Raw genomic sequence first — 21847 nt, forward strand, 5'->3', positions numbered from 1 at the left:
TCCGGCCGTAAGCATGGAGGAGATGGATCTGGGGAAGATACCTCGGTAGCTGGGGAGGGTGGTCGTGACTCGTAAAGCCGCAACCAAGTCAAGACCGGGACCTTGTCATCCCCAAATAGCCGATACGCAGTGTCGAATCGAGGCTGTTCAAACACATGCCAAAATAAATCCAGGTTATCCCATATTAAGTCTTTGATTACTATCCTGGTTAAGCCGACACACCAAAGCTCATCATGATTCAAGCAGTCGCTGCTATAGTATAATTAGATAGCCGATACACCGATACACCGATTTTAGGTGCTTGTTGAGAACAACACTACCTAGGTACCTAGGTACTAGGTACTAGGTTCCTAATATCTTTTTAAGTATGCCATAAGGGCCACGGTGCCCCCAGTAACAAGGGAAAGCACTGTCACAGGATGAGATGCTAATGTGCAAGAGCAGATTGGTGGTTGCAGGCAGTCACTTCGTCAGCACCTTCCATCCTTTCGCTGAACTCAATCGGAACAACGTATCACCTTGCCGTGCAGTCAATAATCGTGCCTGCCTTTCATCGTCCACTCGCATCAAAGCTTATGTAATGGCAGGCACCAATCAAGCTCTCATCTCATCGACTCCCTTGCTCCCCTCCCCTCTTCACCTCACCTTATCCCATTGACCGTCCACGCCATCTTTTGATCGCTCCATAACTCATCCTGCCCTCCACTCCGTAGCGTCATCTAGACCTCAAGGCTCCATCTTTCAACTTCAACCTTTCTTTCCAACCTCATCGCCATCACCTGTTTCGCTTCACACCTCCCTCTTCCACCCTTGTCCGCAGCTTTCGCCCTCACCGGCCCTTCCTACTCTTCCAGGTTCAGCTGTCACCTCTCTGTATACTTATATCTGTCGCCACCGAGCACAAGAAAATGCCCTGTCCTATAAGCATCACCAAGTTTGTCGGCACCATATCCTTGGGTCTCTTGACCGTACGTATATTTTGAATTCCCACAGTATTCCCATCTTGTCTAATCGATACCTCCAGGGCACTTCATACACACTCACTACCATCACTCTCCCCTCCCTCGCTCTCCTCCCCTCTGCTTCGATCGCCTCCCGGACCCTCTCCACTATCCAAACAACATCAACCCGACAAATACTCACCCTTGCATCCATCTCGTCACTATCCCTCATCACCGCCTACACTCTTGCTTCTCCACGAGGGAAGCACCCATACCTTTTGTGGACCGCCTTGGTCAGCTTCATTGGAGGCCAAGGTGTTGAATACTATTACAATGGCCTTTCTCGATTTCCAACAGTGAGCCGTCGAGCAGGTCGCTGGGGATCTTCCACCGCCGCTCGAAGAGGCGCTAGTCCCGCCACCAGCTCTGACAGTGGCTATATTGAAGTCGATCCACTCAGTCAGAGCGAGGAACAGATCAATGGTGAACAGGTCGAGTCAGAAATGTCCCGAGAGCGAAAGGTCCAGAAAGTCCGGAGTTGGATCGCAGGAATTGGATTTGCAATGGGCGTGGTTGGTATTTGGGGTGATGGCGCCTGATCTTTCGACTTGCATCGTCGATCTACCAAATCCCACAAATATACTGTTGTCTCGCAGACCCAAAGTCATCAAATTCCATGCCTTCATCCAACCATTGGATGCGCAGAACAGAACTTGACCAAACTCCGCTTCTATCTGAGATCACTACCATTACTTCACCTAATCCCCGTCTCTTCTCAGCTCGATCCCTCGATCAGACATGCAGAAACAAAAGAATCGACTTATGTGAAGTCTTCTGCATGGCTTTCGGACTCTGCTCTTACTGTCAACACCTGTCGTAATTCATACTACCTGCTACTATACTATATGGTTGACCATGTAGCCAAACAAAGTGGAATACATTATGAATTGGATCTGTTGAGACTTCACTGCCTACTCACGAGCTCACGAGCACTTGATCTGATCTACCCAGCTATCTTCCGCTCCACTCCCGATGCCTTCTGCCAGTGTACGCGCCCCCAATTCTGCTTCTCTGATCAGATCTGATGGCAAGATCGAATTCTTCCAGCACGCGCCTCTCCTCGCGATCTAGATGAGTATTGCGCTGACCACAGAGATTAGAAAGCGGAGCGTTCACATTATCTCGTTCCCGGTCCGACTCGTGATCTGAGTTTTGGTAGTCTCGGGCATTAAAGTCGTTTTGTTCACTGTCTCGATTGTCATCTTCCCGTTCTGCAACGCCTTCCCAAGCCTGGTTGTATGGGCGATATGTATCCGGTCGCAAGACTTCGCCAGAATCATTTGAACTGTCGTCAAGCCAGTGTCCCTCACGCTCCAGTCCAGTCTCAGTTGCGGTTCCCATACTAGCCCCACTCTCAATTTCACCCACATCATTTCTCCAAGAGAAACTTTGTCTCAGAACCTCCCAGAATCGGGGGTCACGCGACGAGGGGAATTCGTCCGATGGTAGCGGACGCGCTGGAAACAGCGACGGTGACGATGGAGCTGAGGACAATGCCACAGGTGATGACGCTGTAGAGACCGCCATAGTTCGGTCTGGACTTTTATCCGCCTGTTGTTCTCGATCTCGATCTCGATCTCGATCGTGCTCAACATCTGGGTTGTTCGGGACGGTTGGCAACGATAGAATGAAATCATCATCATATCCTCGCAACTCAGGTTGAGAACGCCGAATGTTGTTCGCGGCTGTTCGATCGGCTCTGCGCCTGTGAAATATAGCGTGTTCATTCACGGACTGTCCAGGGCGCTCATGGAACCATGATGGAAGACGAGATGACGGCAGTTGGGACCTCTCGGAGGAGGCGAGTGCTGACTGCGTGGCACCACCGTAGAAATGTGGTGGGAGATTAAGATCGTCGAAATTGACCGGGTTTTCCTCCGTCGTGCTAGTGCTAATGCTATCGCCGGCATCGTCATAAGTGAGTTGGTCTGACAGTCCGGGCATGAACCTTGTACGCGTGGTAGGTGTAACATCCCCATCCCCTCCCTCTTCATCACGGCTTGCTGTAGAGTAACGCGCCAATAATGGCCCCTAGCCATTCTGCCATGCTTCAATGTTCGCTGCGTCAGCAACTACCCATTGCGGTGTGGGTGCAGGCAATGGTAAGGCAGTCTGCGGTCCACTACTGTTGCCACCAGCATTGGCTGTGGTCGTGTTCACAGCGCCATTAATCCCGTAGGCGTGATTACTGGCATTGGTACCCGAGTTTGAGCTTATTCCATTGGACGGAAGCTGGTGTTGTTGCTGCTGCTGCTGCTGCGAATAATGGAAGTTGTTTGTTGGTGCGGAATTCGCAGCAGCATGGGTCGCTGCATCTTCACCAAAGGTAAATCCATCTGCATCCGTGGCAAGGTGCAGATTCGCCAGTCCCCAGCCAAGGGCGTCAAGTTCTCGCTGGAAAAAGTCCCGCTCTTCGGGATCGATCTCTTGACCACCTTCATCTTCTGCTGTTGATGCACCGCCATGATCCTCACTAGATTCGATATCGTCATGGTCCACATCATCACGAGTCTCTGTATCATCTCCCAGACCAGGAGGCTGCCCCTTTGTCGATTTCGCAGCAGTTCGCCTCATAATACCCGGGTACATGCGTTTCTGCCACCAGAAAGTCAGGCCTCGTAAAGCCCATTCAAGTGGTACGGCTTCGTCTAATTCGCCTTCAACGTTGGCATCATGCATGCCCGCCAGCCACTCGTCTCGCAGTTCCGGTCGGCAGTGCAGGTAAATTGCAGTGATGACTCTCATATTGCTTTGCCGCCACTTTCGACCACAGTAGGGGACCTGTGATTTGAAGAGTTTCAAAACATACAACCGTAGTGTCGGATCGGGAACACGAAGTATGCGTCGCAGAATTTGACTCGATTTGAATGTGACAAGAAACAAAATTCGATGGGATTTGCCACGAGTAAGCTTTTGAAGAACTCGGAGCAGATGGATCGAGGTCTGAAATTGCCGGAAGGAGAATTCCTTGATTGGTGTTGTCGGGAGTGGACCCAGTGGGTTACCCAGTTCGTCGACTGATGGACGAGACTGTTCTGAGTTGTTGGAGGCTTGTTGGCTTTGAGTTTGCTCTGGTGAAGCCGGTGCCTCTGATCGGATGGACGGGGACTGTCTATGACGAGAGATTGGAGGAGGAACGGCATCTTCTGCTTCTGAGCTGTCCGAATGCTCATCAGGACTTGTGGGTGACAGTGGTGGGTGGTCCGAATGAACGTGACAATACTGCCATACACTGAGGTCATCGCGATCATACCTGAATGCCACGAGATCTTCCAGATTCTGATGGGCAAAGAACTTCAAAGTGAGTTGGACATAGTTGGAGTCCAAGAGAAGTTGTGTTAAATACTCGAACTTCAAGACGTGAGATATTTTGAACCATTTGAGAAGCAGGAAAATCGCTCCAGAGACTGCTTTCTGGCTTATTTCACGCCACCGAACGTTGTCCAGATCTTCCAAAGTCATGTCTGCGGGGAGTGGGGGTGGAGGTGGCATGGGCAAAGATTGATTCTGTGCCATGTTGGAATTTGACTTGCTCCGACTCAGACCAGAAGCTTGAGACGTGTCTTGCAATCCGCCATTTCGAACAGCAACGTCTTGCACGTTGTTGAGCATCACCTTCATCATGACGATGATCAGTGACTGCAGATCTGGCAGAGCATTTCGAAAGAAATCTTCGACAGCAGCCATGCGCGAGCGGAGGACGTCATCTCCTAGGCTGTCGAGATCATCTTGCTCTTCTGCTGTCGTCATCTCGGCGCCAGGTCTCTGGGCCAGGTCCGCAAGGCTGCCCTTCCAGCCCCGTTCATATTTCATGAAGAGGTCTCTCTCCTTCCAAAGCTGGCGCATCCCTCTTGTCATCCTCATACGGCTTGCAAAGAGCTCTCCAGCTTCGATAATGGAACGAGGAACATCGCTGCCTTCCCACTTTCTTCCTACCATAAGATCTTGGAACTGCGTTGAACCTTTGCCTCCAATGGCATTACTGGAGCTGTCGAGGGGAGGGTAGAGGAAGGGAAAGTTCTGATTGGTCTGGTAGTTTTGCTTTTTGCCAGTCTTGCCACCAGGCCCAACAGGGGACGGTGGCGGAGATGGCGCTGGCGTAGCAATATGCACAGGTTGGTGTAGAATAGAGCCTCGAGAAGCGGATGCAGCTCCTCCAGTGGAAGTTGAAGCAGCAAAACTATCCAACCTGGCATTGTAGGTGGTTAATGGAGGTAGCATGGTCTTGTGCTCTAACTCGAGGGGAACGAGTGGTAATGGAGGATTGTACGCAGGATATTTGGAAGTGATCTCCTGCCGAAAGAGGTGATAATCCAGTGGCGATGCTGTCAGGATGGGGTGTGCAGCTTCGGAGGAGAAGGGATCGTCCTTTGGGTGTAAGATGCCTTTGATTTGAGCCAAATGGGTTTTTGAGTCGCCAAAGAACAAGAGAATAGATTTCCAGAACAACTGCAATGCGTGCATGAGGGGTATATTGTAAGATTCATCCCATCGTAGTCGTGAGATCGCTTTGACAAGGAAGACCAAGAAATTGGGTTGCAATGAAAGAAAGGCTTGTCGGCATGCAACGCCGCGCTCAGTGTCCATCCTTGACCGCACTGATTCAACGAGGATGTAGAAGCAGGAAAGGCATATAAGAATCTCCCTATACTCGGTTTCTCCAAAGTCGCCTTCGGAGGCTTCAGCGGCATCCTTGTTGAGAGGAGCTTCTTTCACAACAGGTGGTTCTGCTGCTTGAATCAAGCAATTGAAGAGGTTTGGTAATGCTTTCTCTTGCGTCAAAAGATCAACCCCTTTGTGCATCCATTGGATTTGAACGGTGTTGGCCCGAGTGGACTCTGAGACTGGGTCATCAGCAACACCATCGCCTTCTGCCTGAGTGTCTAAGCCGGCTGTAGTGCTCCAGGCGCCCATCAAAATGTAGTAGAAGGCACAGAGAGCTTCGATACGGCCGGCATAGTCATCATCCGAGATATCATCGGCGAGGTCCGCGCAGAATTGTTTTCTGTGCTGGTCGGTGACGGCGATCCATGTCCTGTCTTCAGGAAAATCGTTAGATTCACAGTAAATTCTCCACTTCTGCTCAAAAGCTTCAAGCGAACTCAGTAGATAGCCCCTATCCTGGTCGATTTCCGTGTAGTGAAACCACTCATCGATTTCATGGGCGAAGTCCTGGGCGTCGGCATATTGGAAGGCGTAGGCTCTCTGCTCTACTTTAGGGAACTGGCTGACAAGCTGTCGCAGTTGAGGAAGGCTCAGAGAGTCCGTAGGATCAGACTGAGGCGGAATAGACGGGGGCGGCTGTGATGGTGGTGGAGGCGGAGGTGCCGCAGAACCTTCTCTCTTCAGACCTGGACGAGCGGGAGGTTTGGGACGTGCGGTACCTGAGAGAGCAATGTCCGCAGGAGTCAAAGCACTCAGGGGCAACTCCTTACTCGGTGTTAATATTGAAGTCCCTGCGTCGATTTCATCCGCCCGAACAAAGATTTGTTGTGGTTGATGTCGATCCTGATCTTGGGGATTCGGAGTCGACATGATCGAAGTTGACCTAGCCACAGGTGAGGTTCTCTGCTTGGCAACTCCAAGAGACCGTACGATTTAGGAACAGGGGTCATCCATCACGGAAACTTCAAGTCTTCCACCGGCTCAGCGCTGAGGGATTGACGGCATTTCGTTGGATTGGGCAGTGGATATTATCAGATCAAGAGTCGAGGACAACGGAGTCTCAGACTCGCGGTTCGCGCCAAGCCGTGTTATTATTGGTTGAATTGAGCCCCTTGACGCGTTGGTGTTCACGTGGTGCACGTGACCCTGCTATACTAAATGCAAGAAAGATTTACAAAGTACGAAAATGGATGTATCTCTTCTTGTGGCATTCATGAATTTAATGTGTACATAATGCCTGTTCTCTGCCTCTGGCTTCACTAGAGCTAGGGTGACCTACTTGATGTAGGATGTGGTATGCCATGAGCTGCCGCGATGATTTCCAGGCCACGGGAGACCTATGGCACACGTCCAGCGACATGCCAGTGACTGGCGCACTTGAACATGCGACAGTATCGGGTGCGCGCCGCTGATGTGAGTTAGACTTGCTGCTTCGCAGTGTCGTGAACACAAGACGAATAAGACGCAGTCAGCATAACAGGCAGACAACGCGATTGGCTCAACAAAGGCCTGCGCCACAACTGCGGTGGAAGATCGCATGAAGCCTTCAACGTGTGGAGAGTTGACTACTATGGTGTTGATTAGACCATAGAGGCTGACTCATCCCACATCATGATCTCGACGGTCCTCGCCACTTGTGCTTCGAGGTAGATCTGTCGAATTCTCATCGAGATTCTTCTCTGCTGAACGTCCTTCCGATTTCTCAATGAATACTCTCGCCTGGGCCAGGAGTTCAGCCTTCATTCCCGAGCCTACTTTGTCACTGGCCCTAGCACTCAGCCAAGAGGGATCGAGTGGGCCACCTCCTGTTCTCTCAATTCCATATTCCCCGCCAACCTTTCTGCCTCTTTTTGGATCCCTGTCGTCACCCGGTTTGACTAGGCCGGCCTCCTCCAGAGCATATACCTGGCGACGTAACCGAACATCGATCGAGGACAAGGTAGTGAAGTAGGTGGAGGCGGCATCCTGGAATGCGGATCTAGCAGAGGTTGGATTTCTCAGAGCTCTTTCTTGGGTTTCAGAAGATGGCTCGTTAGAAAGAATACCGATCACATCGGATGCGGCAGATAGGAGGGTGGAGATGGACTGGTCAATCGCGTTTAATTCGGCGATGCGCTCGGCTGGAGTGAATGGAGACTCATGGCCCTTGACATTGGCCGACTCCGGTGGATCAGCTTCCATAGTGGTATGATATGGTAGACAATGCCTGATGAGAGCGTTTCAGCATCTTGTAAGGATCAATTTCATTGTCAATGTCACAGTTAACAGACAGTTTCTTTTCAACGATTCAGAGACAAGTCAAGCGTTGATGTTCGGTTGTAGAATCTGGGAACACGCTTCAGCCATATCCGGAAGGATATCCGACCAAGCTATACCAAATAAGGCTAGCGCAATATCTCGACTTTGGCTGCCACTCTTTCAACCTTCACGCCGTCTTCCTGAGACGACATTATTCCCAATCTCTTTCAAGCGCAGGACCAATACCATCTAATCACCTGGTTATTCGCCACTATCGGACTGGGACTGATCTTCAACTCTACTCGCCTGAGGCTCATAGCCTCCAAAAATTTCACAATTGTCGTACAAGGTGAATGAACGAAACACAACATGTCGGGCCCCAACGCGCCTAGCCCAGCACCTCGCAGCGCAAGCACAGGGCCAAATGGGCTTCTGGCAACTACCGGCACATCACTTGTCAATGGCGTCGGCGCTGCAGCGGTTGCCGGCTCAGGCGCGCCGGTGCAATCCACAGGACCGTCTACCGCCACGGGTGCCAGTACCATCTCACAGCAGAATCTAAATCAAATTGTAAGCAAACATCCCATTTCCTTGGTGTCCCGCAGTTCCTTTGGCAACGCATTTTGGACAAGACTCTCGTGCGACACTACATCCAGAAGACCATTAGTGCGCCCGCGCCCTGGCCTTGTCAGCCCATAATGAGTCGCAGTCCCAATCTCACATTTCTCGCAACCCGCGACATCAGAGGCCTAGACAACATATTCACTTTGTACACTTGACGCTTCCCACACCCAGCCCCAACCCCACGTCCTTCATTTATGCTCTGTCACTGTCAAACGGCCATGAATATCATCACGGCAAACACTTTCACCTGGCGCGCTCTCGGAAGATAGCATAACATCACAGGCGAGCGTTTCCCCTTTGTCCATTCCAAGCTAGATCAGCCATTTCTCTTGGCAGCCTTGATCAAACCACTTTCTTTTCTTCGTATGGTGAATTCAGTCAAGTCAAGCTGACAGATCTCTAGGTGATAGACTACCTTGCGAAGAAAGGATACCATAGAACAGAAGCCATGCTTCGGGCGGAGTCATCAAATCAAGAGATTGCGCGAGAGTCTCCATTCCAACCCACTGGCCCTCCTGCTAACCGCTACTTCGAGACATTTGTGCGCTTAAAGGCGTGGACCGATGATGCTCTTGACATTTACAAACCGGAAGTATCACGGCTCCTTTGGCCATTCTTTGTCTACACATACTTCGAACTCATCACACAACTGCATGCTAAAGAAGCCGCACGGTTCTTCCAGAAATTTTCGGAAGAGTTCCGCAGAGAACATGAATATGACCTGAGAAGTATGGAGCGCATCACCCTACCAGAACACTCCGAAGACAAGGTCGCCAGACTCTACCGCGAGAACAAATATCGCCTGTCGATCAGTCAAGCCGCATTCGTATACTTCATGCAGTTTCTAGAGTCTCTCCCAGAGTTTGGTTTCAAGCTTCTGATGAAAATCGTCGAGAACCATCTAGATCTCAGACAGGTCGATCGTGGTGCCGATGATCGATTCAGTTTTGCGGCAGTCATTGCCCGCGGTGCTGAAGGTCAGGACATGCCTGCAGAGGACGAAGGAATCCCTGGTCATCGCCCTGGCAATGCGGTCTCATCAACAGATCCCACTGTCGGTAACAATCTGGCGACTCTGAAGCTTGGTAAGCTTCCTATGGAGAAAGAGGCTGAAGAGGATGTGCGTGCCGAAGTCACCGAGCTTGACTCTTCCGCCCCACCCCGCCCCGGTCAGGACAGTCTCCTGCAAACTCATGAAATGCTCAACATTAAGCAGGAGGAGGAGGATGAAGGTCCAAACAGAGCCGAAATTCCCTTTCCTCCTTCAACTGCTCGGGATGTGGCCATGGAGGTTCAAAAGATTCGAGAAAATCGCGATCGCTTGAAGATTGAGACTCGGACAGGGGGAATCGGACCCGCTCTCAGCACAGTCATGTATACATTTCACAACACACACGACAGCATCATTTGCTTGGACTTTTCAGGCGACCAAAAACTCGTTGCTGCAGGTTTTCAAGAATCATATATTCGTCTCTGGACGATGGACGGCTCTCCACTTGGTCCACCCGTCAACGGCCAGGAATCGAATTCTCAAAGACTGATCGGCCATTCAGGACCAGTCTACACCGTTTCATTCGCACCTTCGACGGTGAAACCTACCGAAGAACTCGGCGACACCGACACAAAATGGCTGTTGTCTTGCAGTCAGGATGCTACGATCCGACTCTGGCACCTTGAAACCTTCCAATGTATGGTGGTATACAAAGGTCACGTCGGTCCCTGCTGGTCAGTCTCGTGGGGACCCTATGGCTATTATTTCGCAAGTGGTGGCCACGACAAGACAGGAAGAATCTGGCAGACTGATAAGATTCGTCAAATCCGGATCTTAGCAGGCCATGACGACGATGTCGACGTTACAGCATGGCACCCAAATTCCACCTACGTCTTCACAGCGTCTAGTGACAAGACCGTCCGGATGTGGGCCCTTAACAATGGCAACCCTGTACGGATGTTCACTGGTCACACTTCGATGATTACCGCCCTCGCCTGTTCCAAGAATGGCAAATATCTTGCTTCAGCCGACGATACCGGCGTCATCCTCATCTGGGATCTTGGCCCTGGTCGACTTCTCAAGAAAATGCGTGGTCATGGCAAAGGCGGGATATGGTCGCTGTCTTGGTCGGCGGAGTCGACGGTCCTAGTTTCGGGGGGTGCTGATTGCACAGTAAGGGCATGGGATGTTACAGGTCCTGCCAAAGAATCCACCACGACTGCAGCACACAAGGCTGACGGAACTGGCAATCCGGCGGCAAAGACCGACGGCAGCGGTGGTACAACGACAGCCTCGGGTGGTACAGTCGCAGGGACCGGTAGCACGTCAGCAACCACAACAACTGCCCCCAATATCACACCGATGACTACCGGCACCACTGGTGGCGGAGGTCCTCCCAAGAAGAGAGGCAAAGATGCTGTGGTCACCAGTGACCAGATCTCAGCCTTCCTCACCAAGCAAAGCCCTGTCTATGTCACCAAGTTTACGAATATGAATCTTGTGCTGGCTGGAGGTGCTTATTTGCCCGAACAGGCCAAATGAGACGGTGCCTTTCTATGATCGCCGCAGCACCCTCTTGTCTTTTTAGATGTATTTTAACCGGCAAAAGGCACTTTTAGTTGAATGGTTCACAGAGCAAGTCGATGGTTCTACGCGCCCAATAGTAGTGCCATGGAACTCGATGTCATCAGCGTTAGGTCTAGATCAAAATTCATTCTGCGTGGAAGCTGTTGATGCTAAATCTTCTGACAATTTCCATTCCACATTGATGAACTGTAATAGTAGATACTTTTGCTATATGCAGGGTCTGTACATTTTTCAACATGCTCCAAGACCAATGACATGCTCCAAACGCCATATCTATTTCGCAATGTCGCTCAAGGCCTCAGATTGCAGGGATGACAGGAATATGTCAAGGCAAAGTGCTAAACAAATGAGCTGGCAATCTTGCTCCTAGCCCTGATCCTTGGCCCGTAAAATGCCAGAATCCAGGGGACCAGTGTCAGAGCCGCCCCAATCGCCCCTAAGGTGCTGCTTGCCGCCTGGAATCCCATTCCCTCAAACATCTGCACTGTGACGAGGGGAAAGGCACCGCCGAGCAAATTACGACACAATCCCGAAGCCGCAAGGGCTGAGCTGGCGTAAACATGGTAGACGTCAGCCGTGTAGTTGAAAGTCGCGAGGAAAATGCTGAAGATGCCCATGGTTGCAATGCCGATGCCGATAGTTGGAACAATCCAATGAATCGACGAGACACAGGTCCAACCGAACCAGAAGATACCAATGGGCATCAGTGCAGATTCAACACAGGTGAATAGCAGACGCCCTTCGGGACTACCATTGATTTTGACTGGATAGTGCTTGACAGCCCACTTCTCTTGAACAATGCTCAGGATCGTTGACAAGATCGCCGCAACACACATACACGCGAAGACGAAGCCGGTTTGTTCTAGGCTGAAGCCGTGATTGACTCGGTACACGAGGGGAACGGATCCGAACTGCAGATATAACACAGCCCAGGAAAAGCCGATCCAGAGGCTGAACCAGAAAACAACAGGTTCGGTGAATAACATGTGGATGGGGCGGTAAAGGGAGGTGGCAATCATGCGAGCCAATGATGCGCGGTCTTCATCAGCTTTTACTTTCCAGCGAATGCGACGAGGGTTCGATGGTTGCGACTTGTCCTGGGTCGTGCAGTCCTCCATACCGAGGGCAACCATACCGAGGGCACCAGCTTCTTCAAGGGCAGCGTACCACCTGTTGAGAAGTCTGGCCTTTCGACTGAGGATGATGCTGCCCCGGGTTTCTTTGAAGAAGATAATGACAAGGGAAACGAGGACTCCACTGGTAATCACTTGGATGTACCACACCCAGCGCCACGATAATCGTTGAGCGACCACTCCTGAGACTAGAGGCCCTAGACCGGTGCCGAAGAGGGTTGCTCCTGTGAACAGGACCATGGGTGTGTTTCGATCTGCAGTGATCCAAACATCGGCGAGGATGCCCCCTACCATGGTCGAAAAGGTTGAGCCACCAACGCCAAGGAAGAAACGAGCCGCCAACATGCCTCCATAAGATTGAGTGAGGGCACAACATAGCTGACAGATAACGAACAATATTCCTGTCACGATAAAGACGGGTCTCCTTCCATTGATCTCTGAGAAGGGCGCAAGAACCATGGGTGCAATACCGAAGCCAAGAGTAAAAATCGTGATTCCGACGTTGTAGGCGACGTTCGACACATTCCACAGCCTCATAAGCTCTTCAGCCGGAGATGCATATGACCCTGCCGAGTAAGCTGCAACAATGTTGACTGAGCAGGACAAGTAGGTCAACAGCCTCTTGCGAGTGAGAGACCACGCAAATGGATCACCGTAATCGTGAAGTTTTGGGCATGGTGGTAAGTCCGCCCTTTGAAGTGTCGGGGGCAGGATTGGAGTGAGCGGTATATCCGTATCGAACGTCAGATAACGATGCTCAACGCCGTCTGCATCGGTGTCCTCATAATGAATAGGAACCGGTACAGCGTCGCTCTCCTGTGTAGAGACAGCCATGACATTCCCTCAAGCGTCGCAAAATTGGTCAGACTCTGCTCATGATTACGAATATTCGCGGAAGCAGATTCGAACAGCTGCCGTGGACGGAAGAGAAAAGGGGCCAGCGTCGATATTCAGAATTGACCAAAAAGAACAGCAAATTGATAGGATGAAAATATCGGTATTGAGGGAATGTTCTTGTGAAGAACGACCCATAGATTGGCCTTCTGGGCAACAAAAGGGTTTTTGGTCGCCTTCCAGAACATGACTGGGCTCCCCCGCGGCTGTCAGCCAGGGATACATCTTGTTTTTTTTAGTGGATTGGAGATTTGGAGTGCACATCTCACCGTGGCGGGGTTGCACTCAAGCGGGTACCTTGCCGAGCTTGTTACGCGAGCGGGCCTACGGAGTAGACAAGAGTACAGAGAGGGCGCGTAAATCCGGGGAGTCCCGTGGGGTTTCCCATAAAAACGGATTATAACAAGTGGATGAGGTTTTCTTGATGGAATGAAGTGGAATTTAACTCTGTCAACGCAGATGAGAAGGAAGGCGCGACTCAGCCTGCAAAGACGACATGTCAAATTTGGCAGTCACGACCACGCGATACTGTTGTTTTATGCTTCGCTGTAGTATCTGCATCAAAGCATCTAATCTAATCTAGACCGTCACGAGGGCAAATTGAGCATACCTCGTCTCACTTGAAGTCCATTCTACAGGCAAGAATCAAATTGTCCGAGACGAATCGAGCTCATATTACACCCCTGATCGACCAACTAACTGATTCCCGATGTCTTTGGCAATCTGGAAGACTAGCGAGTGGTAACATCATCATGTGGAGCAGGCGAACTCTGACTTCATGATGTAAGATATTCACAACGTCATGATTCCATCTACATTGATTTTGGTGACAGCCCGCTTGACACAAAGTCTCAAAGTTGATAACTCGAGCGGGTGTTTCAGTCAGTCGCCTATCTCCTCGCAGTTTCAGATTCCTGGACACATTCTCCAAGGCAAAGCGTCCGACAGCCTTTCAGACCAGTAAAATGGCGTCACAGAAGCAGGTTTCAAGCAAAGAGATGATGAAGAACAAGAATGGTAAGGTAACATCTCCTAGAGACACATTATCTAACATGGTCTCGTGACAGTCGTTGGTGGCCAGTTGGCCCAATTCTCCAGAGACCCGCCAACAGGATACTACCGCGACGGCTATTGCAGAAGCGGGCCTGAGGATCAGGGCAATCACTCGGTGGCAGCGACGGTAAATGGTGAATTCCTCAAGTTTACCAATTCAAAGGGAAACAACCTGGACAAGGCCGGAGTCAAGGATGGCATGAAATGGTGCTTGTGTGCTGGTCGATGGAAGGAAGCATTTGATGCTGCACAGCAAGGCACCCTGCCCAAATCAGCAGTGCCCAAGGTTCATCTGCATGCGTCGCATGAAAGAGCATTAGAATCGGTCAAGTATAGCGATCTGAAGCAGTACTCTGCAGGAGGGGAGGCTCCGAATGACACGAGGAACAGCCGACAGGCATCACATCATGATCCTCAAAGTCAGGGTGGTTTAGCCAAAGAGAGCACGGAGATCAGCGGCTCTTCAGAGACGACAGGGGGTGGAAAGGCCATTCTACCCAAGGACAGGTAATCCAGACATGATGCCATAGATTATGTGAACAAAATACGTTGTCGTGGCATGTCCTGGGGTGCTATAATAGTCCGCCGTACGGCTGATGCCAAGGGCCGAGGCAATCGACCGTCATTTAGAATTGGAAGGTGCGCTCGGATGTAAATTCATGTGGAAGGAACAGGTACTCGCAGGGGACAGCGTACGCATCGCCGGCCCAGCCCACCACCATTTCCATCAACACTACCGCTACCACTACCACCACCACCACTCACACGACCACCATAGTCATCATCACCATCAGTAGAATTCTGCTCGCTTCCCTCCTGAATACGACGGCATTTTCTCCCTCTCTCTTCTCCCCCTCCCTCATCCATATTGTTTAAAGCCGCAAACATGGTTCGCTATCTCGTCAATTTTGCATAACCGGCAAGACCAGACAGCCATTTATGACACCCTGACTTCTGACAGCACCAAAGCCGCCTACCTCATACTCGAACATTATCCATCTTCCGACGCCTAAAGGCGTCATGTTTGACTCTGTTGGTTAGTTTTCCGGATAGTTGTGATGTTGCAGAGAATCCTAACGACAGCAAGATCGCGTCTTTACCCATGCTTTAGCCACTGTTCGTCGCCTACCGCGGACCGGCTCTTCCAGGCCACCCCCTTCCGCCCGACTACGCCTCTATGGCCTCTACAAACAGTCGATGGAAGGCGATGTCGAAGCCATCTTGCCCAGACCAACTCTCCCCTCTGTCTCACCAGATCCCAACCCCAGATCGAGTAACAATGTCCATCGTTATGCATCTCGCGACCTACGAATAAGAGAGGCCGAAGCCGAGATAGAGAAGTGGGATGCGTGGCATGCATGTGCAGGAATGTCCAACACCGACGCAAAGAGGAAGTACATCAGCACCCTCATTGAGACGATGAAGGAGTATGCCAGTGGAACCCAAGAGTCACGGGAATTGGTTTCTGAACTCGAGTTTGTTTGGAATCAAATCAGGAGTCAAAGCGGCAGCGACCCCGATGAAGACGGAGACTCTCCTACGCGCCAGCTCGAACGTGCTGGTCTTCGACAGACCCAAAGCTTTGCCAGCAATGCAACCGGACAGATATCCGCCGCTGCTCAGAGCAGTGGTCTTCTCAGCAGAACCCATTCAGATCCCAACCGGATGAGAGTCTTGTCACCAGTCTCTCAACGGGACAGCGATGATGTCGTTGAGGCAGAAGAAGTTGATCCCAATGCCGAGGCTCTCAATATCCCCTTACCTTCCAGTTCCGGCACCACTTCCGATCCCCACTGGAAGTCTCAGATGGAGTCACATCTACGACAGTTGTCTATCGAAGTCGCCGCGCTTCGCGAAGAGCTGTCAGCAAATCATCTCTTGTCGTCCTCTTCACTATCTCCATCCCTCACCTCTCGCCGAAGGCGCCTACTCTATCGAATAACATCGTGGATAAGGTGGTTGACGTGGATTTTTCTGCGGCAAGCGCTCCTCAACGTTATATTCATCATCATCTTCATACTCTGGGCAAGATGGAAAGGCCAGAGAGACCGAAAGGTTGAACATTGGGCCAAACGAAGATATAACGAGGTCATAATTGTGTTAGGGGGCATCGGCAATTGGTTAAGAGAATCCGTGGCGGTGATAAACTTTCGTGCTGTACCAAGGGGCTGAATGAGGCCTTGCCGCTCCTTTACAGCCCATGTACAGCAGCGCGAACTATCTATCTGATGCTGCTACATCCGGCAGATCGTGGACAACCGACCAAGATGACCGAAGATGCTTGGTCGATCTCAGTCGTCGGCGACAAATGAGTTGAGGGAAGCATCAATCCAAGTCCAATATCATGTGCGCATGGCATGGGCTTTTGTGCCACATACACACATGGCTTGGCAAATCAAATGATTACGCAGATATGCAAACAGCCAGGCTGCACTCCAGCCGACAGTGACGAGGCACTGTACTGCTGTGATTTGTACTCGGACGAAGAAGTCAAGTCAGGATTGACTCTACAATGGGATGTCAGCAGATCCGGAACCAATTTTTTGGTCATATTGTGATGGAAATGTCTCGGCATCGAATCTATGTTGAATAATTGATAAACCAGGCTATCAGGGGATGTATGTACTGTACGAAGAAGCACGAGTAAAAACTACGGTGACGAAGAGAATGACTATCATGTTGCCCAAAGTCTTCATCTCCTTTCATTCGATATTCATGCCTGATCGACCTTCCCCCCAGACTTGTTTCTACTTCCAGGCAGCTCCAGGGATCAATGACGGATGTAGACACAGTGAACAGGCAGAAGCAAAATGAAAGTTGGCATGCAGGAGGAATTGAGTATGCATTTGATAGTGTACTGCCAGGGGAATGATTTGATAGACTAAGAGCACAAAGCACAAAGCACAATCCCCTGAACAGCAGGCTTTATTTTAATTCCTCAGTTTCAGGTCAGAGCAGTCGACCGTCTCGAATGAACTTTGATTTCTTAGGCATCTGCCGAGAAGATGCTGGCTCATCAGACTCAGACCACCATGGCAGAGCTGTCGCTTTCTCGTGTGACTTTTGCACACATGCGCGCATCTGCATCAACTCCATATCGCTTTGTGCCATTTCATTTTCCTAGGCATCCCCGAGTCTCGTCGTCCCATGTGCATGATTTCAAAGCCGCTTCATCATATCATCATACCCGTGTCTCGGTTCGAATGAGGCTGCGCAAATGACGTCTCCATGATCCACCATGTATTCCCCCGAAAACATAAAAGATAAATTCGAGCAAGAGCGGGCCGTCCGTCATTATGATACAAGAAGCAACCGAATCCAAGACAGCCTGACTATGCTTCAGATGCCGGCACCTGACCCTGTCCCTGACCCGCGCGACCTCGAGTTCCACGATAACCGCTATTGCCACCACGGTTATTGCCGCTATTGTAGCCACCGCGATATCCTCCGTAGCCACGGCCTCGGCCATAGCCACCACCTCGACCTCGGCCGCGGAAACCTCCATCCACATTACCCTGGCCAAACGTCTCCACATTCTTTTTGAATTCTTCACTTCGCAATTGTCGTCCTTGTGTCCGCGCCTCGTTGGCATCCACGCGATCTTTAGCTTCGGATGAGATGTTATCGAAGAATGAGGATGATTTGTTGTACGCGGCACCGGTGTTGGACGGGATACTGTCTTTTCGCTGGAGCGCCTGCAGGCTGTCGTCTTTCTCGCCGACTTCCACAGGGGTTTCTTCCGCGCCTGCGACTGGAGGCGAGCCAGTGGCAATCGCCTCTTTGATCAAGTCCTCCTTGTTGAACTTGGCGTTGGCAGATTCAAAGTCGAAATCCGATTTTGGAATTTCCATCCTCTTCGCGGGTCCCGCCCCACGAGGGTGGGTGCCACCTCTGCCAGCACGGTGTGATCCTCCTCTAGCCCCGCGTTGGGCACCATCGGGCACGGTCGAAGTCGACAATGCACTGACTCTCTGAGAAAGGGCATCGACGGCCGCGCCTGAGGGCACTGACTTGGCTTGCGCAGTCGCGGCTTGTGGGTTGAGTTTGGCCATAGCTGCAGCGACGGCTTCTTTGGCCTGTCGGGCAGCTTCTTCCATCGCAGCTTGAGACGACTGTGGCTTCGCAGCCTTTGCGACGCTTCCATTTGTAGAAGAAATGGGCGCGTCTGTTGAGGGTTGTACGGGAGGTGTGAATGATTTTTGGTTAACGGTAAAGGGAACAGCGGGCGCGACTCGGTTGTTCTTGGGTCCTGTGGGTGCGCTCTTGGGTGCAGGAGCTGCCGCCACGGATGCCATTGTAGGGACTGCGGCAGGCTTCTTCTTCTCGGGCTGTGGCTCTTTCTTTTCGGATCCAGCTGCATTACCCGTCTTAGGAGGTGCAGCAGCGGAGGTCGCGCTCGGGGCCTTGTTATCGACAGGAAGCTCGGATGTCGGAACAGAAGTAGGGGTCGGGCCTACAGAATTTCCTTCTGAGGGTTGCTGGCTATGCTGGGGATGCTGCTGAGGAGGACGCTGGCCGGGAGGACCGATAGGCGGCTGTTGATGGAAACCAGGAGGACCAGGGGGGCCAGGGGGGCCAGGTGGAAAGCCTTGTCCTGGTGGACCGCCAAAATAGCCCGGCGGAGGAGGGCCATAAGGACCGAAACCTGGGCCAGGTCCAAAGCCTCCTGGGGGAGGTCCGTAGCCCCTACCGAACTGGCCAGGAGGGTAGTAGCCACCGAAATGTGGCGGCGGCGGAGGAAATCCCTGCGGTGAAAATGGACCATCAGGTCCTTGTGGGGGAGGTCCAGGGCGAGACGCATTCTGAAATCCACGTGGAACGTCAGTATCATGATGGAAAATAACAGTGACGCAAAAGTGTGAAGTAGAAGGGGTTTTTTGTGAAATCAGAAGGAAGGCAACGGAAATATCCACATGGGTTTGCGCATTAAGAACAGGTCTGTGAGTTTACATCCGAAATGTTTCATCATCTTCACTGGTTGTGAGAGCGAATAAGGGAGAGAGAAAACACGTACCAGGATAGCAGGGTCGTTGGGCATGTTTTGCTGCGGCGAAGGAGCTGCAGGTTCTTCGTCGGCAATCTTGATGTCCTTCACATCACTTCCTCGAAAAACGATGAAACCATATTTTTCCTGAGAAGGGGGGATGAATTTAGCGACTTGACGGTCCTCGGTGCCGAAGGAGAAGACGTTCTCGAGAGCAATAGTGGACTGTTCGGCATTGATCTCATGAAGGGTGCCAACATATCTAGAAAGAATGAGTTAGACGGTGCAGGGAATGCAAGTCAGACAGGAGAAAGACGAACCGAATTTCGCTCTTAGAAATGAGATTGAATCTCTGACCGATTAAGTGATCCATGCTCATGGTGAATGAAGAAATGAGGTGCAAGGTAAAAGGTTTTTGGCAGGTTGTGGTGTTACATGAAAAGACAGGTGGAAAAAGTTTGGTATTGAAGGAGCTGCAAGAGGCGCTATGATGAGAAGAGGAGTGGCAGAGGAGGGATCAGATAGAAGCTGAGGTGCGGCGCGCGGGAGGAGGGAGATGGTGGGAGGTTGTTGGTTGAGGGATGGGAGGCGTGAGTGGTAGAGAGGAAGAGAAGAATAAAGTAGTGGCAGAAGTCGAGAATTGAAGTTGCTGTGAATAAAGATGGACAAGTACGACAAGGATATTCCAGGTGTCTGTTTGTGAGGCTGCGGCGTGCACTTGACCCCAAAGTCTTGGGCAATTCACAGCCACAGGGGCAGAGAGGGTCACTTAAAGGCTGCAGGACCAAGACTCCAGGTATGCCTATTAACGCCTAAGGCCAGAAAGTCACCCCCAGTCCGGGTTTCGGCCAATTAATATTCCTTTGTGTATCCAGATTTGGGGATTGTGTGGCACGTGTGAGCCAGCACGACACTCAATACTGCACTTAGTCCACCGTAGTATTCTTGGCGTGATATCGACTCACGACTCTCCTGATTCTCTACGTTGAAACATATGACCAGAAGGGGCTTCGTGGACAGGCTCAACATATCACCAGGATTTCATATCCTTCCATCGCTGTCGGTTGATGATTCAAAATCAGACGGTCTCCTTCTTGACCTTTTGACGAGGCTCAGTGGATATGACCACTATCGACCGGCCAGACAATTATTTCCAGACTGAGTGAGTCCACTCTCAGCCTCGCCCCTCCCATGGGTCTGACTGTGTTTGTCCAGCACTTCTCTAGCAGAAAATGATCGCAAAGCTAGGAAAGCTGCAAACACACAGGGTCAGCCTGTGCGCTTTGGCTCCAAGATCCTAGATGTTCTAGTCAATTATGCTTTTGACCCTACAGGGGATGTGGTCTTTGTCGCCGAGGCCGCTGGTCAAGTCACGGCATTGAAACTGTCGACCAACGAGTTTTCGACGACCCTCAAAGGGCCACGAGCTCCCCTAACTTGCCTTGCCGTCCATGCTCAAACCAATGCTACAGATCCATTCACCTCCATGAGACTATTTGCCGGATGTTGGGACAAATCGATCTGGCAATATGTCATTCGCATCGCCGAGGATATTCCAGCTGGTCGGACTGTCACCGGCCAGACTTCCTTCCCAGCACATCAGGATTTTATCAAATGCCTACTGGTAGCGTCAACTCCTGACAAAGAAGATATTTTAATCTCCGGTGGAGCAGATGGTGATATTCGGTTCTGGTCGTTGGATGGTCGTTCATTGGGATTCTTGAAACCTGATTCGCGTGGGATTGAGCACCTTGCGATCGATCCTCTCTCTTCCCCAGACAAAACATCCGTGTTTTTCTCCACATCAAAACGAGACATCTACCATTTCACTTTACCGGATTCCAGTCAGCTTAATTCCAGTGGGATCAAGCTATCTGGCCCGATTCTTGCACACGATACTAGTGTGTACAAATTACATTTCGACGAGGACGGTGACCTGTGGACGGCCTCGGCAGACAAGACTGTGAAACAGCTGTCCCGGAATCGGAATTGGGAACCAGACATGACGCTTCTCCACCCCGACTTTGTACGTGATGTTGTCACACATGAATCATATGGTTGGGTCATTACAGCATGCCGAGACGAACAGGTACGAGTGTGGGACAAAGCCACGGGAAATCTCCATCATGTATTTTCAGGTCATTTTGAAGAAGTGACGGGGCTGGCCGTGATTGACGATTTGGTCATCAGCGTCAGTATTGATGCAACGCTGAGAAGATGGAGTCTAGAGCCGGCAGCATTACGCAAAGCGGTGGAGGAAGCCAAGAATCCCCAGCTTCTCGAACAAGAACCAGAACCAAAGAGTGATCTGCCCATGCTAACAGAGGAAGAAGAAGCCGAGCTACAAGCATTGATGGAGGAGGACGAGAGTGAGACGCTGGAGCAGATGGTTGAGGATGTCCCAATCACTCGCAATTGATGTAAACTTCCTCCTCGTAGCTAGCTACATCTTTCTCTCTCCAGCTTCAGAAAACACTTCTTTTTCTTCTCACTCCTCATTATCTCTTGTTGTGGGTCTTTTTTGCCACCGTGGCCCCAAGCGTCCTTTTGGTGCCTTCCAAAATAAGAACAAAATCAGAAACAATTCCTTATCACTCACGTGACATTCCCCGGATTCTGCAGGTGGGGCGCTATCAGGCCAGCCTCCCAATACACAATCATGATTGGCTCCTCGCAA

At 51.1% G+C, this 21847-nt stretch overlaps 10 protein-coding genes across 10 annotated transcripts; 5 read left to right on the forward strand and 5 right to left on the reverse strand.

The window, feature by feature from the left end:
- Window positions 1–650: 650 nt before the first annotated feature.
- On the forward strand, window positions 651–1950 carry PV10_04065 (uncharacterized protein). The gene is made up of 2 exons (XM_016368585.1): window positions 651–968; window positions 1025–1950. Exons 1-2 carry the CDS (start codon window positions 909–911, stop codon window positions 1538–1540), a joined length of 576 nt encoding a protein of 191 aa, XP_016224373.1. The 5' UTR covers window positions 651–908; the 3' UTR covers window positions 1541–1950.
- A 2-nt stretch (window positions 1951–1952) lies between these two features.
- PV10_04066 (uncharacterized protein) lies at window positions 1953–2945 on the reverse strand (the record flags this gene model as incomplete). The annotated part of the gene is made up of 1 exon (XM_016368586.1): window positions 1953–2945. The coding sequence occupies one exon, from the start codon at window positions 2943–2945 to the stop codon at window positions 1953–1955; it is 993 nt and encodes a 330-aa protein (XP_016224374.1).
- An 87-nt stretch (window positions 2946–3032) lies between these two features.
- On the reverse strand, window positions 3033–6536 carry PV10_04067 (uncharacterized protein; the record flags this gene model as incomplete). Its single annotated transcript, XM_016368587.1, has 1 exon — window positions 3033–6536. One exon carries the CDS (start codon window positions 6534–6536, stop codon window positions 3033–3035), a length of 3504 nt encoding a protein of 1167 aa, XP_016224375.1.
- Window positions 6537–6859: 323 nt separating this feature from the next.
- Window positions 6860–7942, reverse strand: PV10_04068 (uncharacterized protein). Its single transcript, XM_016368588.1, has one exon. It carries the CDS (start codon window positions 7845–7847, stop codon window positions 7266–7268), a length of 582 nt encoding a protein of 193 aa, XP_016224376.1. The 5' UTR covers window positions 7848–7942; the 3' UTR covers window positions 6860–7265.
- Window positions 7943–8126: 184 nt separating this feature from the next.
- PV10_04069 (uncharacterized protein) lies at window positions 8127–11253 on the forward strand. The gene is made up of 2 exons (XM_016368589.1): window positions 8127–8474; window positions 8932–11253. Exons 1-2 carry the CDS (start codon window positions 8274–8276, stop codon window positions 11059–11061), a joined length of 2331 nt encoding a protein of 776 aa, XP_016224377.1. The 5' UTR covers window positions 8127–8273; the 3' UTR covers window positions 11062–11253.
- A 21-nt stretch (window positions 11254–11274) lies between these two features.
- Window positions 11275–13279, reverse strand: PV10_04070 (uncharacterized protein). Its single transcript, XM_016368590.1, has one exon. It carries the CDS (start codon window positions 13071–13073, stop codon window positions 11445–11447), a length of 1629 nt encoding a protein of 542 aa, XP_016224378.1. The 5' UTR covers window positions 13074–13279; the 3' UTR covers window positions 11275–11444.
- Window positions 13280–13567: 288 nt separating this feature from the next.
- On the forward strand, window positions 13568–14790 carry PV10_04071 (uncharacterized protein). The gene is made up of 2 exons (XM_016368591.1): window positions 13568–14150; window positions 14201–14790. The coding sequence occupies exons 1-2, from the start codon at window positions 14099–14101 to the stop codon at window positions 14695–14697; spliced, it is 549 nt and encodes a 182-aa protein (XP_016224379.1). The 5' UTR covers window positions 13568–14098; the 3' UTR covers window positions 14698–14790.
- Window positions 14791–14952: 162 nt separating this feature from the next.
- PV10_04072 (uncharacterized protein) lies at window positions 14953–16884 on the forward strand. Its single transcript, XM_016368592.1, has 2 exons — window positions 14953–15222; window positions 15274–16884. The coding sequence occupies exons 1-2, from the start codon at window positions 15207–15209 to the stop codon at window positions 16356–16358; spliced, it is 1101 nt and encodes a 366-aa protein (XP_016224380.1). The 5' UTR covers window positions 14953–15206; the 3' UTR covers window positions 16359–16884.
- Window positions 16885–16908: 24 nt separating this feature from the next.
- Window positions 16909–19791, reverse strand: PV10_04073 (uncharacterized protein). Its single transcript, XM_016368593.1, has 3 exons — window positions 19491–19791; window positions 19201–19432; window positions 16909–18988 (listed from the first exon to the last, which is right to left on the reverse strand). Exons 1-3 carry the CDS (start codon window positions 19547–19549, stop codon window positions 17519–17521), a joined length of 1761 nt encoding a protein of 586 aa, XP_016224381.1. The 5' UTR covers window positions 19550–19791; the 3' UTR covers window positions 16909–17518.
- A 399-nt stretch (window positions 19792–20190) lies between these two features.
- On the forward strand, window positions 20191–21644 carry PV10_04074 (uncharacterized protein). The gene is made up of 2 exons (XM_016368594.1): window positions 20191–20332; window positions 20386–21644. The coding sequence occupies exons 1-2, from the start codon at window positions 20292–20294 to the stop codon at window positions 21587–21589; spliced, it is 1245 nt and encodes a 414-aa protein (XP_016224382.1). The 5' UTR covers window positions 20191–20291; the 3' UTR covers window positions 21590–21644.
- The last annotated feature ends 203 nt before the right edge of the window (window positions 21645–21847 follow it).

The sequence above is a fragment of the Exophiala mesophila genome (assembly GCF_000836275.1).
Source record: "Exophiala mesophila strain CBS 40295 unplaced genomic scaffold supercont1.3, whole genome shotgun sequence".
NCBI lineage: Eukaryota > Fungi > Ascomycota > Eurotiomycetes > Chaetothyriales > Herpotrichiellaceae > Exophiala > Exophiala mesophila.